The sequence below is a fragment of the Tiliqua scincoides genome, chromosome 4, assembly GCF_035046505.1.
Source record: "Tiliqua scincoides isolate rTilSci1 chromosome 4, rTilSci1.hap2, whole genome shotgun sequence".
NCBI classification, from domain to species: Eukaryota; Metazoa; Chordata; class Lepidosauria; order Squamata; family Scincidae; genus Tiliqua; species Tiliqua scincoides.
The window spans coordinates 159,130,921-159,145,588 of NC_089824.1; the positions used below are offsets into that span (position 1 = coordinate 159,130,921).

The 14,668-nt window shown below is 44.2% G+C and overlaps 1 protein-coding gene across 1 annotated transcript in view; it reads left to right on the plus strand.

Annotated features, from left to right (window-relative positions):
* BEND5 (BEN domain containing 5) overlaps positions 1–14,668 on the plus strand; it is a 1,022,542-nt gene that overhangs the window by 763,283 nt on the left and 244,591 nt on the right. The window contains exon 7 of the mRNA XM_066625824.1: positions 6,948–7,037. Within this exon, the coding sequence (XP_066481921.1) occupies positions 6,948–7,037 (90 nt within the window). The remainder of the gene's footprint in view (positions 1–6,947; positions 7,038–14,668) is intronic.

The following is a 14,668-nucleotide window of genomic DNA, read 5'->3' on the forward strand; positions in this document are numbered from 1 at the left end:
GCTCCATTTGTGCACTAGGTACCCATGGTTTCCATCACCACCCTTCCACTTTGAGACCAGATTGGGTTAGTCCTGTGGTGTGCGTTTTCTCATCTGAGACACAGTGTCCCTGGCAGGGCCTTATGTGCTGGAAAATTCTGGTTGTCAAAAGTAGTCAGTATCCTATGCTCTGTTGTAAGAATGTGGGTGGTGCAGGGGCATTGTTCCCTGTGCCAGCATTGTCATTGGTGTTGTGTCCTTTTGGGGCCATTTGTTGTGTCCTTTTGGGGCCAGGGCATGTCTGTCATCTGTGGGACGATTGTTGCACCAGCATATGTAGTGATACACTGGTAAATCTGGAGTACTGTATAGTGGGCTGTAATTGTTCCATTTCTCCTTTTGAATGTGTTTACTTTCCTTCTAGCCAACCACCAGGGCTTTGACTGTGTATGTTGATGGGAGGGGGGAGGGCAACAGATGTGCTAATTTCCTGTCACCCTGTCTTGGAAATGCTGCATGGCATTAAAGTGATTTTGCAAATGAAAGCTAAAAGCAAAGCAAAAGCCCCCATCTATTTTGCCTAAAGATGATTATTGCATTCTTTATGTTCCCCTAAATGACAAACCAATTTGTTACCTGCCTGCAAAAACATTTCCTTGTATTAGAACCAGAAATGTTTTATTTTTATTAGCCCAAATTTTTTCTTTTTATGAAGACACAGGGGCGCAATAAAATTAGTGTGCAAATATAATGCCCAATTTGCATTTTTTTTCCACGGTCAGCAGGAAAAAAAACGCTGGAGAAAATCAATTGTCTATTAGGTCAGCAGCACACACATCAAGAGCTCAAATGAGATCATTGTCATGGCTCCTCTAATTTTCAGTCTGCCAGCTTAATATGAAATGGTTGCAAGAAGCCTAACTTGCAAGAGGATTTTCTTGGCAATGTAGGAAAAATGTTATCACAAAATTGATAGTAAAAATGTGCTCGATGAGAGCTGGTGAAATGTGGTGGCTAAGAGACTGAACTGGGAAGTAGGGTTTGCCTGTTCAATATTTGATGAATTAACTAGGTATCCTGAGGCAAGCTTCTTAGCTGCAATGTGGGGATAATGATACCTACCTTGTAGGATTGTTGTAAGGACTGCATCAAGACAGTACATGTGGAGCATGCTGCACACTCAGAAAGCACTATATAATGTAACGTATTATCATTTTGCTAATTTAAAGTGCTGCTGTGATTGTACTGCACACAGGCTCCATCTTGGAACTTGTGTTAATGCTAAATGCATATGAGGGGAAGAAGGTGCCTCTGAGCATGTGCAGTTAGTATGTGGGGTTGCTTTGTTTTTAATCATGTGTGTGTTTATGCTGCCCACAGAGCAGTCAAGAGACAGGGTTTATGTCAGCCATTTTCAACCAGTGTGCCGTGGCACATTGATGTGCCATGAATGGTCCACAGGTGTGCCATGGGAAACTGGGAGAGGATCATTTATTACTAGGGACATTGGGGGATGTGAGCCCCCCCCCATTGGCAGCACAGTGTGCCTTGTCAGTGGTCAAAAAACTGTGTGCCTTGAGCATTTTCAAGCTTTGTCAGTGTGCCGTGAGATGAAAAAGGTTGAAAATCACTGGTCTATATAAACAGCTGGTGTGGTTTCCTGGCTCACAGGTTATAATTCAAGAAGTACATATAGAACACTTAGCATGTGCTCACCTCTTCCCTGCAGTGTTCAAAGGTGTTCCACACTTCAGTTTTCACCCTGAAGATGTACAGATGAATCCTCTTCTTTGTTGAACACATGAGCAGAGGGAGCAGCTTCTCACCAATGACCCTGACTCTGCCCTGGGTGTCTGCATCTGTTTGGAAACACTGATCATACAAGGTGCATGTGAGGGGGGTCTGGTCCAAACTTTCAACAGAAGTATTTGAATTCTAGTGGGGAACACAAACTGCTGCTTTGTTTCTGAAACCTGGAATAGCAGAGTCCCTGGCATGTTCTGAATACAAAATAATATAAACATTGTTAAGTGCAAGTGGAAAATATTATTTTTGTTGTTTTTCTGATCAGATTGAAAACCTGTCGACTTTATCTTTCGGTGAGTGCTCTGCGTGATAACGCAGCTGAGAAATGGAATGGTATGAAAACAAACACACAGTAATTCCACTCATTTGGTCTTTAATAAAAGGTCATCCCTACAACCATGTTGCCATTTCACTTTGGCAGATGGACAACCTGATCATCTCAGTACATCTCAGGGCTTTGAGGTATCATAAATGAGGCTTGGACAGGCTGACAACAGAGTAGTTTGAGGATCAGCCTGTTATTGATGGGAGACACTTGCATAGCAGAGCTAGTGGGTTGATGGTTTAGAGTCATACAAAAGCTTTCATTTTTCTACACTATAAAATAACACAAAATAAATCATTTCCTTTCAGTCTTTTTCATCTTTACACCTCCATTCCCTTCCATATTTTAAAAATACCTTGTACATTCCAGCATCTACCTATCACATTTCTTATCTTTCTTCGTTTTCTGGCAGCCCAGCTACTGTCCCAAAATAGAAAGGATTTGTTATCTGACATGGAAGTCAATAAAGAAGATGATGTGTTTTTTCCCACAGATATACTCGTACCAGCAAAAACAAGACTATATACAATATCATTTATTTTACTCTGAATTCTATTCCTCAGTAGCAATCTTTTTTAAAAAAACTTTTTTTTCATTTAAGGGTGGTATATCAGATTGAAAAAGCCTGCAAAAGATGTATAAAAAGAATAGTTTTCATGTATAAAAAGAATAGTCATTTTTTAAAAAAATTAGTTTTTGCAGCAAAGTTATCATAACTCTTTTAACTTTTTTAAGCATATAGCAAAGGAAAAGGCTAGGCAAGATACATAACTTACTAAACATAAACACAGCACAACTACAGTTATAGTCAAAACAGTTAAAACATTTGAGTAGTTGGACATGGGTATAATTGGGTGTTGAATAGATGTAGAATAGGCTGCATCAATGGGGAGTCCAATTCTACAGTGCAGCAGTTCCCAAACTGGTCTGTTGTGTCCTACCAGGGGAACCAGAAGCAGGGCATTCTTCCTGAAGGGACATGCCCTGCAGTGATGATTACCTTGCAACAGTAGGGATGGTATCAAACCCTAACCCTCCAATTAACTGAAATAAGCAATCAGAAACCACTTCTGGTTTTACAATCTAAAACTGGAAGTGATTTCCGACAGCTGTTTCAGCTTGGGGAGTCCTGGAGGTGACTGCAGGGCTTTCTGCGCTCCTGGAGGCCAGTGCTGCTGCCAGGTAAGACAGAACCCACCACCTTTGTCCCTGGCAGCACTGCAATCCTTGGGATTGTGTCACTGCCATAGCACCACCCCTGCAAGCACTTAGGTGGTCCCCAATTTCCCAAGAGAAGTTTGGAAACCACTGCTATAGTGCCTTAAAGCATGTTTGCACCAACTCAGGAGCTAGCCATGCTGGCGCAAGGATGTGCCGGTGCCAGATTCTGTCCCTGCACCACTTGAAGCAGGTGGGTTTGTGTCGGGCAACACAGGGGATGGGAGATGGTGGCAGGAGAATGTTCTAAGGGTGGGGTGGGGACATATCTGAGCGGGGAAGGGCAGAATGGAGGGAGGACTGAGCTCAGGAGCTGGGCAGGATTGGCGGCAGCAGCGCATGCCATATCCTATTCCCCACTCCCAGTCCTCAAAGCCCTACACGGTCTGCTTGGTTTTGTACCAGCTAAATAGCTGGCACAGATCTGAGTAGCCCCACAGGACAGGCTGGGATGTGACAGGGGGTAATGTTACCAAAAAGGGCTGTTATGTTTTAAAGGGGAATTATTATATTTCCCTTTTGGAAACTTCAGGATCGCAGGCTAGAGAACAAGACAGCGTAATGCAAAGAAATTCCTTTTTTAGCTTGAAAAGAGGAGACTGGGAGAAAGATAACTTTCAATAGGATTATATTTTTATTGCAAAAACATACAGGTATGCATAATGCACATGGAAATGGTAAGTATATGTTTCTTGGTTTCTAGTACTTGGATCCTGTGTACCTAGCTTTATGGTGGTTGCATGTGCCGGGTATTTGGTGCATCCGAAGAAATTAGAAAAGGATAGGTTGTAGGGAAGGATTTTAGGGGTCCCTGGTCTGCATAACCCAGTTGCTAACTAAGATGGGGAGAGAAGGGGAGAAATAGGTAGGATAGAAGGGAGAGAGTTCCAGACGCAAGATATTGTTACCTGTCCTGAGAAGCAGTTGGGGGGGAGGGGGGAAGAGTCCTATGGAGGACCTGTGCCTTGGAGGGCAGCCAGAGAGAGAGACCATGTGGCCGGAGCTTTCTCTTAAAGGGTTGTGGCTGACCGAGAATGACCCGGATGTGTCCTAGAGCTGCTCTGGATGCGCATGCTCACCACACACAGTCACGTGGAGCAAGCAAGAGAAACTGGAGGCTCAGCTATCAGCCATGGCTGACCTCCTGGGGGGGGGGCAGTTTGCATAAGGTGCTTAAGAGTGATAAAGCTACAACAATAGAACAATAGACTTCTTCCTAGAAGGTGCATGCTTGTTTTGCATAACAGTGATTGGATCAGGAGGCATTTTTGCATTGCTAGAGGTTGTGTAAACTTGTGACTTTTACCAGGGTTTTGGAAAAGTGTACCGGGGGAAGGGTGTCCTATATTTTGAGGTTTGACCTGCATGAGTTTTTGTCCATAATACATAACCAGACATAAAAATCACAACTTAAAAGGAAAAAGAGGATTTTCACGTAGCAGTAAGAGGAAAAATATCACTTTAGCCCAAGGTGACCTTGAGCAGCCTCCTAACCTGTGTTGGATACAGCACAGGCCATTGATTGTGGCCTGGCTGTACCAGCACAGGCTAGGACTGCACCCTAAATTGCACTGATTGATTCCCTAACACTTCCCAAGTATGTACTAACCAATGACAACACAGCCAAGAAATTCCTTGTGAAAGAAGAGTGGGACATTGATGGAAGAGCTGGAAAACTCTATGCTGTAAGAAAGTGATGCATAACTGTTCTCTCTGTAGAAGATGGAGGACAGAAACTTGTGCCTGAACTGACAGTTGTTAAAGTTTGGAAGATTTAGATCTAACAAAAGTAATGAGTTATTAAGTTCTAGGCCTTATTAGCAAATTAAAAATTAACAAATCACAGGTTCTGGGCAGCATCGACCTGAGAAGTCTCAAAGAACTCAAATGGAAATGTGCTCCTCTTCTAGTAAGAACATGTAACGTATCTAAAATCAGCCATGAAAGTTGCCAGAGACATCTAGTGACTCAAGGTCATCCAATTAAATTGATTGGCAGGGAATTCAGGACAGACAAAAGAAAATACCATACACTGTATAATTATTGTATGGCATTAACTGCCACAAAATATGGTGGTGGCTGTCTACTAGGTTTGATAGCTTTAAAAGGAGATTGGACACAATAATGGAGAATGGGTTTATTATCGGCTACTTGTCGGCCATGTGGAAGACAGCATGTTACTGAATGCCAGGGGAACAACAGCAGGAGAGAACTACTGCCTCCACACCCTGCTTGGGGTCTTCCCAGAGTTATCTGGCTGCCTCTTGGGGGAATGCTAGATTTGATGAACATTTTGTTTGGTTCAACACATTTTTAAACTTCATACCAGTTCCACTTATTCTTGTATTTCGGCTCACAAATGCCCTTATTTAGCTCAATATGTGGCTCTCATCCTGAGCTTGTGCTTCCCCCTGGACTCCTTTTTTTCCTTGATCTAAATTGTCCTCAAAGCAATAAGTCCTGCAGCAGTGTTTGAAGGCCTAAATTCCTTTATAATGTAACCTGTGTTACAGTTTCCATACTGATTCTGTGAATTAATATTTATCATCATATATATTATTTAAACAGAGAATGGAGGAAAAAAATCCTAATAAAAAATTAAGTTTCTTGGAGTGCCTCTCTCTCTCTCTCCAATTATGAGGTCTGATTTATATCTTCTGCATTACAACATTCTAATACTGATGACACTTGCTGGTCATCAGGTTTTAGATGATATTGTTATGTTCCTTACTGTTGCTTCTCATTTTTCTTCTCCAGACAGGGTTGACCCCCACCAGCTGCTGTTTTTGTCAGAAACCTTCTCTTCAAAGATTTCTCTGCCTCTAGGGCTCAAATTTGCACCAGATATATGTGAAGTTAGCACATCAAAGACCAAATAAATGGTTGGGCTGCAGGCTGAGCAGCTGTAGGTCTGTCCAAGAGACTAAAGAAATGCAAGATAGCCTTTCCAGGGCCTCTTGGCTAGTTGCTTCTGGAGGAAAATGGGAAAAAGTTTACAGAGCCATGACTAACTTTCTCAGATTTGTGTGTGTGTGTGTGCACATGTCTACATGGGCAGTAATGTAGCTGGGGGGGGGGTGGTAAAATGGTAAGCACTGCAGGTGTGCAACGCACCATTTCAGTGGCTTTTCTCTCAGTGGGGAATGGTTCCGATGGAAACCCTTCTCCCATTTTTGGCAGCAAGCACAACCAAAAACAATTATAAATAGCCAGTGGGACTGGAGAATAAAAGTATACTTTAATTCTTATGGCATTTTGACTGCAAACAGTCTTTTTCAAGGTACTAATCAACTTCAAAGAAGGTTCAACAGAACCCCAAATAACAGAACATTCAAGATGGAGTTTTGAGTGATGTGCTGTTGGTTCTGTTCAATGTTCCCTGAAACTGACTATCCCCTTGCATGAGTTCATTCACAATCAAAATCTGTTGAGAATTAAAGCATACTTTCATTCTCCAATCTCTCTAGCTTGTGTAGCTGTTGTTTTTCACTCCATATTTGTACCCACTGCATTGAAACATTCAACATTAAGAAACATCCAGTTTCTTAATGATGGCCTTTTCTGTCCTACAAGCAGGACTGAATTTAAAGATTTTTGTTTTCTCTGTTTTCCCCTGTAGTAAACCTCCGTCCTAGAGCAGAGCAGAAAGTGGTGTTTATTACAGCTCGGGTCCACCCAGGAGAAACACCATCATCCTTTGTGTGCCAAGGTGAGCTTTGTACATCATTGTTTTTAAACTAAAGTCAGGAATGAAACTGTTTTGGTTTTGTTTCTGGTGTTTGAGGTTCATAGCACCCCTGCCTAATGTACACTATAAAACTATATGGTTGGCTGTTCTGTTTTAACCCATTTTTGCCCAGCCCATAGGTGTACACATTTGGTTCCTGTTGTGTATATGCAGCGCTGCACCGAAATCACTTAAGTAGAGTCTTAACTAGTAGTCTTTGACCTCTGGGCAATTCCCAATGTTGGTGCCTAAAAGTCAAACTAGATGTTGTGCAGACAGAGTAACATGATCCTGTATATTCTGCTTTTTGTTGGTAAATAGTATGGCAAGAGAAATGTGAAATGGGGCAAAACCACAGCAGGGAAAGGGGACTTTAGTTGTCATCCTAATTGTGTCCCCACTGCATGCTATTTTTAATGGAAAGAAATCTTCCACTGGCTTCAAATATTGACTAAGAATATTGTTTGGGGGGCACAACTGAAAGTGGAATCATGGCAGAGGCAAAATCTGAACACCCTTAAGGGAGGTTAAGATATGTTGTATGCTGAGTCCTCCCATGTCCCTCCCACATCATGCCTCAATTTTCTCCCTGTTTTGGCCTCCACGTCAGCTTTGTTGTACTGGCATCCAAATGATATCCAAGCTACATCAGCATGGTGTTTCTCAGGCATTGTGCCAATATCCATAGTGTGTTGTTGTACTAATGTACATGGAGAGGAGATATCACTGCCTATCTTGAGTATAGCATTAGGCCTTTAGTTCCAACAGTGACTTAAAGAATTCTCCCCTTGGGGAAGGGATGGATGTTCACAAAATTATACTGAATGGGATTTTATTTGTTTATTAATGATGCTATCAGTTTTAAAATAGATACAGATGTCAATTAGTCGTTTGCTGCTGTTATGACATAACTGGAGCCCTATACGTAATAATATGGATGAGTTCATATTTTAACCTACCATTGTATAGGAATGTAAAAAGTCATAAAGTCATCTTGTTGGTGTGTGCTTGTCTATCAAGAAGTGTTCTTAGCCTTGATAGGTAATCAGATCTCCCATGTCAGAGCTGGTATCAGATGAGGGAAACATATGCCAAGGAAAGGCCATAGTACCCTGTTTGACTGCTTCTAGAAGCTTCCTGCTTTGGGAAGCAATATGGAGCTGGGTCTGAGCCAGCAAGGCTGATCTTCATTTCTTATCCATTGTTACATTGTATCTGGAACAAAATTAGTGTCTCGATTATTTCAAATGTAGGCTGATGAAAATCCAGAGAGGAGACGGTCTGTTTTTCAAGTTTTGTTTTTCCTGAAAGTAGAGACTCCTGGGGCAGGGAGAGCAGGGTGACCAGATGTCACAACTGCAAAAGAGGACAAGGCACCCCAAAATGTAGGACATCCAAGAAAAATATGGGACATGACAAAATAAAAGCTAAAACACTCATATATTGATTGCATGTGGTGAATTTAAACACTATATTATTTATTAAATTTAAAACTATATTACATATAATATATGAATTATAAGTAAGCTATGCGCTGCCTGCAGGGGTCCCCTCACAGGGAAAAGGAGGACCTTTAAGTTCTTTTCCAGGACACAAGTCTAAAAAAGAGGACATGCCCTGGAAAAACGGAATGAGTGGTCACCCTGGCGGGGGGGGGGGGGGAGTAAAATAAGTAGATTTCTGGAAGTATATTAGAAATTTGCTTTACCTGCAGTTACAGAGCATGCTTGACTTGTTTGGGACTGGACTTGTTTGGAGTGGAACATGGAGTGGTGAATTTGTCTGTGCATTGAACCACTCTGTTTCAATGCCTCTTATGTTAAATTAATGCTGTAAAGTTTGCAGTGGGAATTGGGAAATTGGGAATTGGGAAACAAATTGGGAAAACCCTTTGGAAAAGACACACCCTCTGGGGTATCACTGCATTGCTGGTCACACATAATGAGCCATGCAACAAAACACATATAATTTTCAAAGAATTCAGTGTGCCAGCTAGCCTGTGACTGAACTGAAACTGAATCAAAAAGGAATTTCCATTCTCTCATTTGCAACCAGCAGTGGGCTTAACTGCTATAGTGATGGATCTTCTGCCATATCTCTTTGCTGTAACTCAGAGACCCATGCAAATTATATCCTCTTTGTAACATGTAAAATTCTGAAACTTGACCATCTCTTTTCTGAACATCAAACTAGATGTGAAGTTAAATGCATCTTTACCTTTCCATCTCGTTTTTTGTTTGTTTTAAGTTTCATGGGAATAGGGTATGTAATCCTTGCCCTGCCCCCCCCCCCGGGGTCTGGATCTGCATGTGATTTTTTTAAATTAACAGTTGTGTGAGATGGACTGTGGTGTGAGTGGAGGCAGTTGAACACTCCCTCCCCACACTCCAACCCCAATGGAAATCCCTCCCAAAGCTACTGTTAGTCCAACGAGGGAAGCTGCTATGGCATAAATAAACTCAGCTAGAGAGTAGCACACTTACTGTAGGCTGGATTCATGTATCCAAAGTATATTGAATTCCCTTGTGATGAACATGTTAGAAATCACTGACTAGATCTGACTCCATCTTGTAGGCCAGCAGCCATTTTGGAAGCAGCTATGGGAAATAAGCTTCTTTCCCATAATAAACTTCTTAACAACCCAATTGTATTTAGCACCGATGTGAACATAAGAACATAAGAACATAAGAACAGCCCCACTGGATCAGGCGATAGGCCCATCTAGTCCAGCTTCCTGTATCTCACAGCGGCCCACCAAATGCCCCAGGGAGCACACCAGATAACAAGAGACCTCGTCCTGGTGCTCTCCCCTACATCTGGCATTCTGACTTAACCCATTCCTAAAATCAGGAGGTTGCGCATACACATCATGGCTTGTACCCCATAATGGATTTTTCCTCCAGAAACTCGTCCAATCCCCTTTTAAAGGCGTCTAGGCTAGACGCCAGCACCACATCCTGTGGCAAGGAGTTCCACAGACTGACCACGCGCTGAGTAAAGAAATATTTTCTTTTGTCTGTCCTAACCCGCCCAACACTCAATTTTAGTGGATGTCCCCTGGTTCTGGTATTATGTGAGAGTGTAAAGAGCATCTCCCTATCCACTCTGTCCATCCCCTGCATAATTTTGTATGTCTCAATCATGTCCCCCCTCAAGCGTCTCTTTTCTAGGCTGAAGAGGCCCAAACGCCGTAGCCTTTCCTCATAAGGAAGGTGCCCCAGCCCCGTAATCAGCTTAGTCGCTCTCTTTTGCACCTTTTCCATTTCCACTATGCCTTTTTTGAGATGCGGCGACCAGAACTGGACACAATACTCCAGGTGTGGCCTTACCATAGATTTGTACAACGGCATTATAATATTAGCCGTTTTGTTCTCAATACCCTTCCTAATGATCCCAAGCATAGAATTGGCCTTCTTCACTGCCGCCGCACATTGGGTCGACACTTTCATCGACCTGTCCACCACCACCCCAAGATCTCTCTCCTGATCTGTCACAGACAGCTCAGAACCCATCAGCCTATATCTAAAGTTTTGATTTTTTGCCCCAATGTGCATGACTTTACACTTACTGACATTGAAGCGCATCTGCCATTTTGCTGCCCATTCTGCCAGTCTGGAGAGATCCTTCTGGAGCTCCTCACAATCACTTCTGGTCTTTACCACTCGGAAAAGTTTGGTGTCGTCTGCAAACTTAGCCACTTCACTGCTCAACCCTGTCTCCAGGTCATTTATGAAGAGGTTGAAAAGCACCGGTCCCAGGACAGATCCTTGGGGCACACCGCTTTTCACCTCTCTCCATTGTGAAAATTGCCCATTGACACCCACTCGCTGCTTCCTGGCCTCCAACCAGTTCTCAATCCACGAGAGGACCTGTCCTCTAATTCCCTGACTGTGGAGTTTTTTCAGTAGCCTTTGGTGAGGGACCGTGTCAAATGCCTTCTGAAAGTCCAGATATATAATGTCCACGGGTTCTCCCGCATCCACATGCCTGTTGACCTTTTCAAAGAATTCTATAAGGTTTGTGAGGCAAGACTTACCCTTACAGAAGCCATGCTGACTCTCCCTCAGCAAGGCCTGTTCGTCTATGTGTTTTGAGATCCTATCTTTGATGAGGCATTCCACCATCTTACCCGGTATGGATGTTAGGCTGACCGGCCTATAGTTTCCCGGGTCCCCCCTCTTTCCCTTTTTAAAAATAGGCGTGACATTTGCTATCCTCCAATCTTCTGGTACCGTGGCTGTTTTGAGGGACAAGTTGCATACCTTAGTCAAGAGATCTGCAACTTCATTCTTCAATTCCTTAATAACCCTCGGGTGGATGCCATCAGGGCCCGGTGACTTATTGATCTTTAATTTATCAATGAGGTCTGAAACATCTTCTCTTTTAACCTCTATCTGACTTAACTCCTCGGTTAGGAGGGGCCGTTCGGGCAGCGGTATCTGCCCGAGGTCTTCTGCCGTGAAGACAGATGCAAAGAACTCATTTAATTTCTCTGCCATCTCTAAGTCTCCTTTTATCTCCCCTTTCCCTCCCTCACCATCCAGAGGGCCAACTGCTTCTCTGGCGGGTTTCCTGCTTCTAACATATTTGAAGAAGCTTTTATTATTCCCCTTAATGTTGCTGGCCATGCGTTCCTCATAGTCTCGCTTGGCCTCCCCTATCACCTTCTTACATTTCTTTTGCCACAGTTTATGTTCCTTTTTATTCTCTTCATTAGGGCAAGACTTCCATTTACGGAAGGAAGCTTCCTTGCCCTTCACAGCCTCTCTAACTTGGCTGGTTAGCCATGCGGGCACTCTCCTGGATTTAGTGGAACCCTTCTTTCTTTGCGGTATACACCTCTGCTGGGCCTCTATTACTGTTGTTTTAAGCAGCCTCCATGCACTCTGGAGAGACTGGACTCTTTTTACCCTCCCTTTCAACCTCCTTCTAACCAGCCTCCTCATTTGAGGGAAGTCCGCCCGTCGGAAGTCAAGGGTTTTTGTTAGAGATTTGCCTGGTATTCTTCCCCCAACGTGCACATCAAAACGGATCGCAGCATGATCACTGTTCCCCAATGGCTCAGTAACGTTTACATCTCTAACCAGGTCCTGCGTACCGCACAAAATTAAATCCAGAGTCACCTGTCCTCTGGTGGGCTCCTTGACTAGCTGATCTAAGCCACAGTCATTTAGCATGTCAAGAAATCCGGTTTCCTTATCGTGACCAGAACACAAATTGACCCAGTCAATATGAGGATAATTGAAGTCCCCCATGATTACAACCCTGTCCTTCCTTGTCACCTCCCTGATCTGTTTCCTCATTTCAAGGTCCCCATCAGATTTCTGGTCTGGAGGACGATAGCACGCCCCCAGTATTACATTGCTGCACAAGCCTGGTAATTTAACCCACAGAGATTCTACGGTGGAGTCGGATCCACCTTCAATCTCTACTTTGCTGGATTCTATCCCTTCCTTAACATAAAGGGCCACCCCACCTCCAACACGCCCCTGCCTGTCCCTCCTGTAGAGTTTATAGCCCGGGATTGCGGTATCCCACTGATTCTCCGCATTCCACCAGGTTTCCGTTATGCCCACTATGTCAATATTTTCCCTTGTCACCAGACATTCCAGTTCTCCCACCTTTGCTCGTAGACTTCGGGCATTCGCATAAAAGCATTTATACACGGAATGCCCCAGGATGGGCTGCTTATTTGCTCCTTTGTCCCCGCATCCTCTCATTGTGCCAAACCGTCTATCACATCCCATCACCCTACCTTTCCCAATTTCTTCTCCTACCCTGCCTTTGTCTTGTTGTTCTCTAACCTCCCCATCCTCATCCCATAGGGATGAGGAGTCCCGAACCGGATGCCCCTCGGCTCCTGTCGGCCTTCCCCCAGGGATCAGTTTAAAAGCTGCTCTGCCACCTTTTTAATGTTATGCGCCAGCAGTCTGGTTCCATTCTGGTTCAAATGGAGCCCGTCCCTCTTGTACAGGCCCCGCTTGTCCCAAAACGTTCCCCAGTGCCTAACGAATCTAAACCCCTCCTCCCTACACCACCGTCTCATCCACGCATTGAGACCCCTGATCTCCGCCTGCCTAGCTGGCCCTGCGCGTGGAACAGGTAGCACTTCAGAGAACGCTACCTTTGAGGTCCTGGCTTTCAGCTTCCTGCCTAAAAGCCTAAATTTGGCCTCCAGGACCTCCCAGCTACACTTACCCACGTCGTTGGTGCCGACATGCACCACAGCCGCTACCTCTCCCCCAGCACTGTCTACTAGTCTGTCTAGACGAGAAGTGATGGGGCTAGTAGAGCCACACTGCATCCCATATGGGAATTGAGTAGGCTGGAGATCTCCTCGCGGAAAGTGGACATTTGGAAAAGCCCCGGCTGTGTCAATGGGTCTACTTGAACCTGCACCTGTTAATTCACTGGGGCAAGTCTGAAGGGAGCTGTGTTGGCAGATCTGACCTGGAAACAGGAATAGAATGCAGCTCCCTGTTCCCCTTTCCAGTTGGAAATATATCCAACTTTCCAATGTTTATGCAGCTGTGCCATCAAGGTGCATGCTGCATCCTGTTTGGGGGGGGGGACAGGACAGGAGACACAGAGGCCTCCTCAAGGTAAAGGAATGTTTGGTCCCTTACATTAAGGTTGCATTGTGGCTGCATTGACACTGGAATGTTGGATAGGATTGGGCCCTCAGTCTGCAAGAGCTGGGGAGTTAGACTTGTAAGACTAAGACTTCAACTTCCCCTTAGCTGGAAGACTGGCTGTTGAAAGCAGAAGTGGAACTAGGGGAGTAGCGTGGTAAGTATGGCATGCTTCACAACACGGTGTGTAAGTGCCCGTCACCCTCAGCATTGGAGCCATTCAGGGCAGTGATGGTACATTGCCACCGCTGCCCTGAATGGCTCTGATGCCAAGAGGGAGCGGTGCTTACACGGCACATTGCAAAGCCTGCTGTACTTACTGCGCCACCCCCCTTGAGCTCCGCTTCTGGTTAAAAGGGATGATGGCATTTACCAGAGGGCAGTTGACCCTGGGTTATCACACGCCCATTTGTCTGGGGCGTTTGGTCAGTGAGGTGGAGGTGCTCAAGAGCTTTTACTTACCAAGAGGCTTATTGGCCTGGGAACTGTGCCCTGCTATCTCAGCAAGTGTTGTGAAGCTCGAGTTCATAGGATACGCAGCAACATATGGAGAACATTCGTCACTGACTCACTGGGAGTAGTTGTACCTGTGAGATGGGGGTGTGTCTGAATTATTGGAGACCCAAGACCATGACATCCCCAATAAACCCCATTCCCATAATTTTTTTTCAGTTTTTCAGGGCAGCTCTATGCTTGTGTACTGATTGCAGTCCCACTGATTGCAATGGGATGTTGTCTAGAATTAAAGCCTAAACCAGTTGCTTTACAGACTGTCCATATAGCTGTCCATATAGCTTCCATGTTCTTGTGAAATATATCTACAAAAGTTCATATTTTAGTTCTACTTGGTCTTGTGAATGGATCTGCAACATTGTAGCTTCACCTCTTGTAAATTTATCTCTTATCTGACAAGTGATGGCTTTCTGGTATCTTTTAGTCCAGTATCTTTTAGTCCAGTCCTATCTGAGTTGCAATACAAGA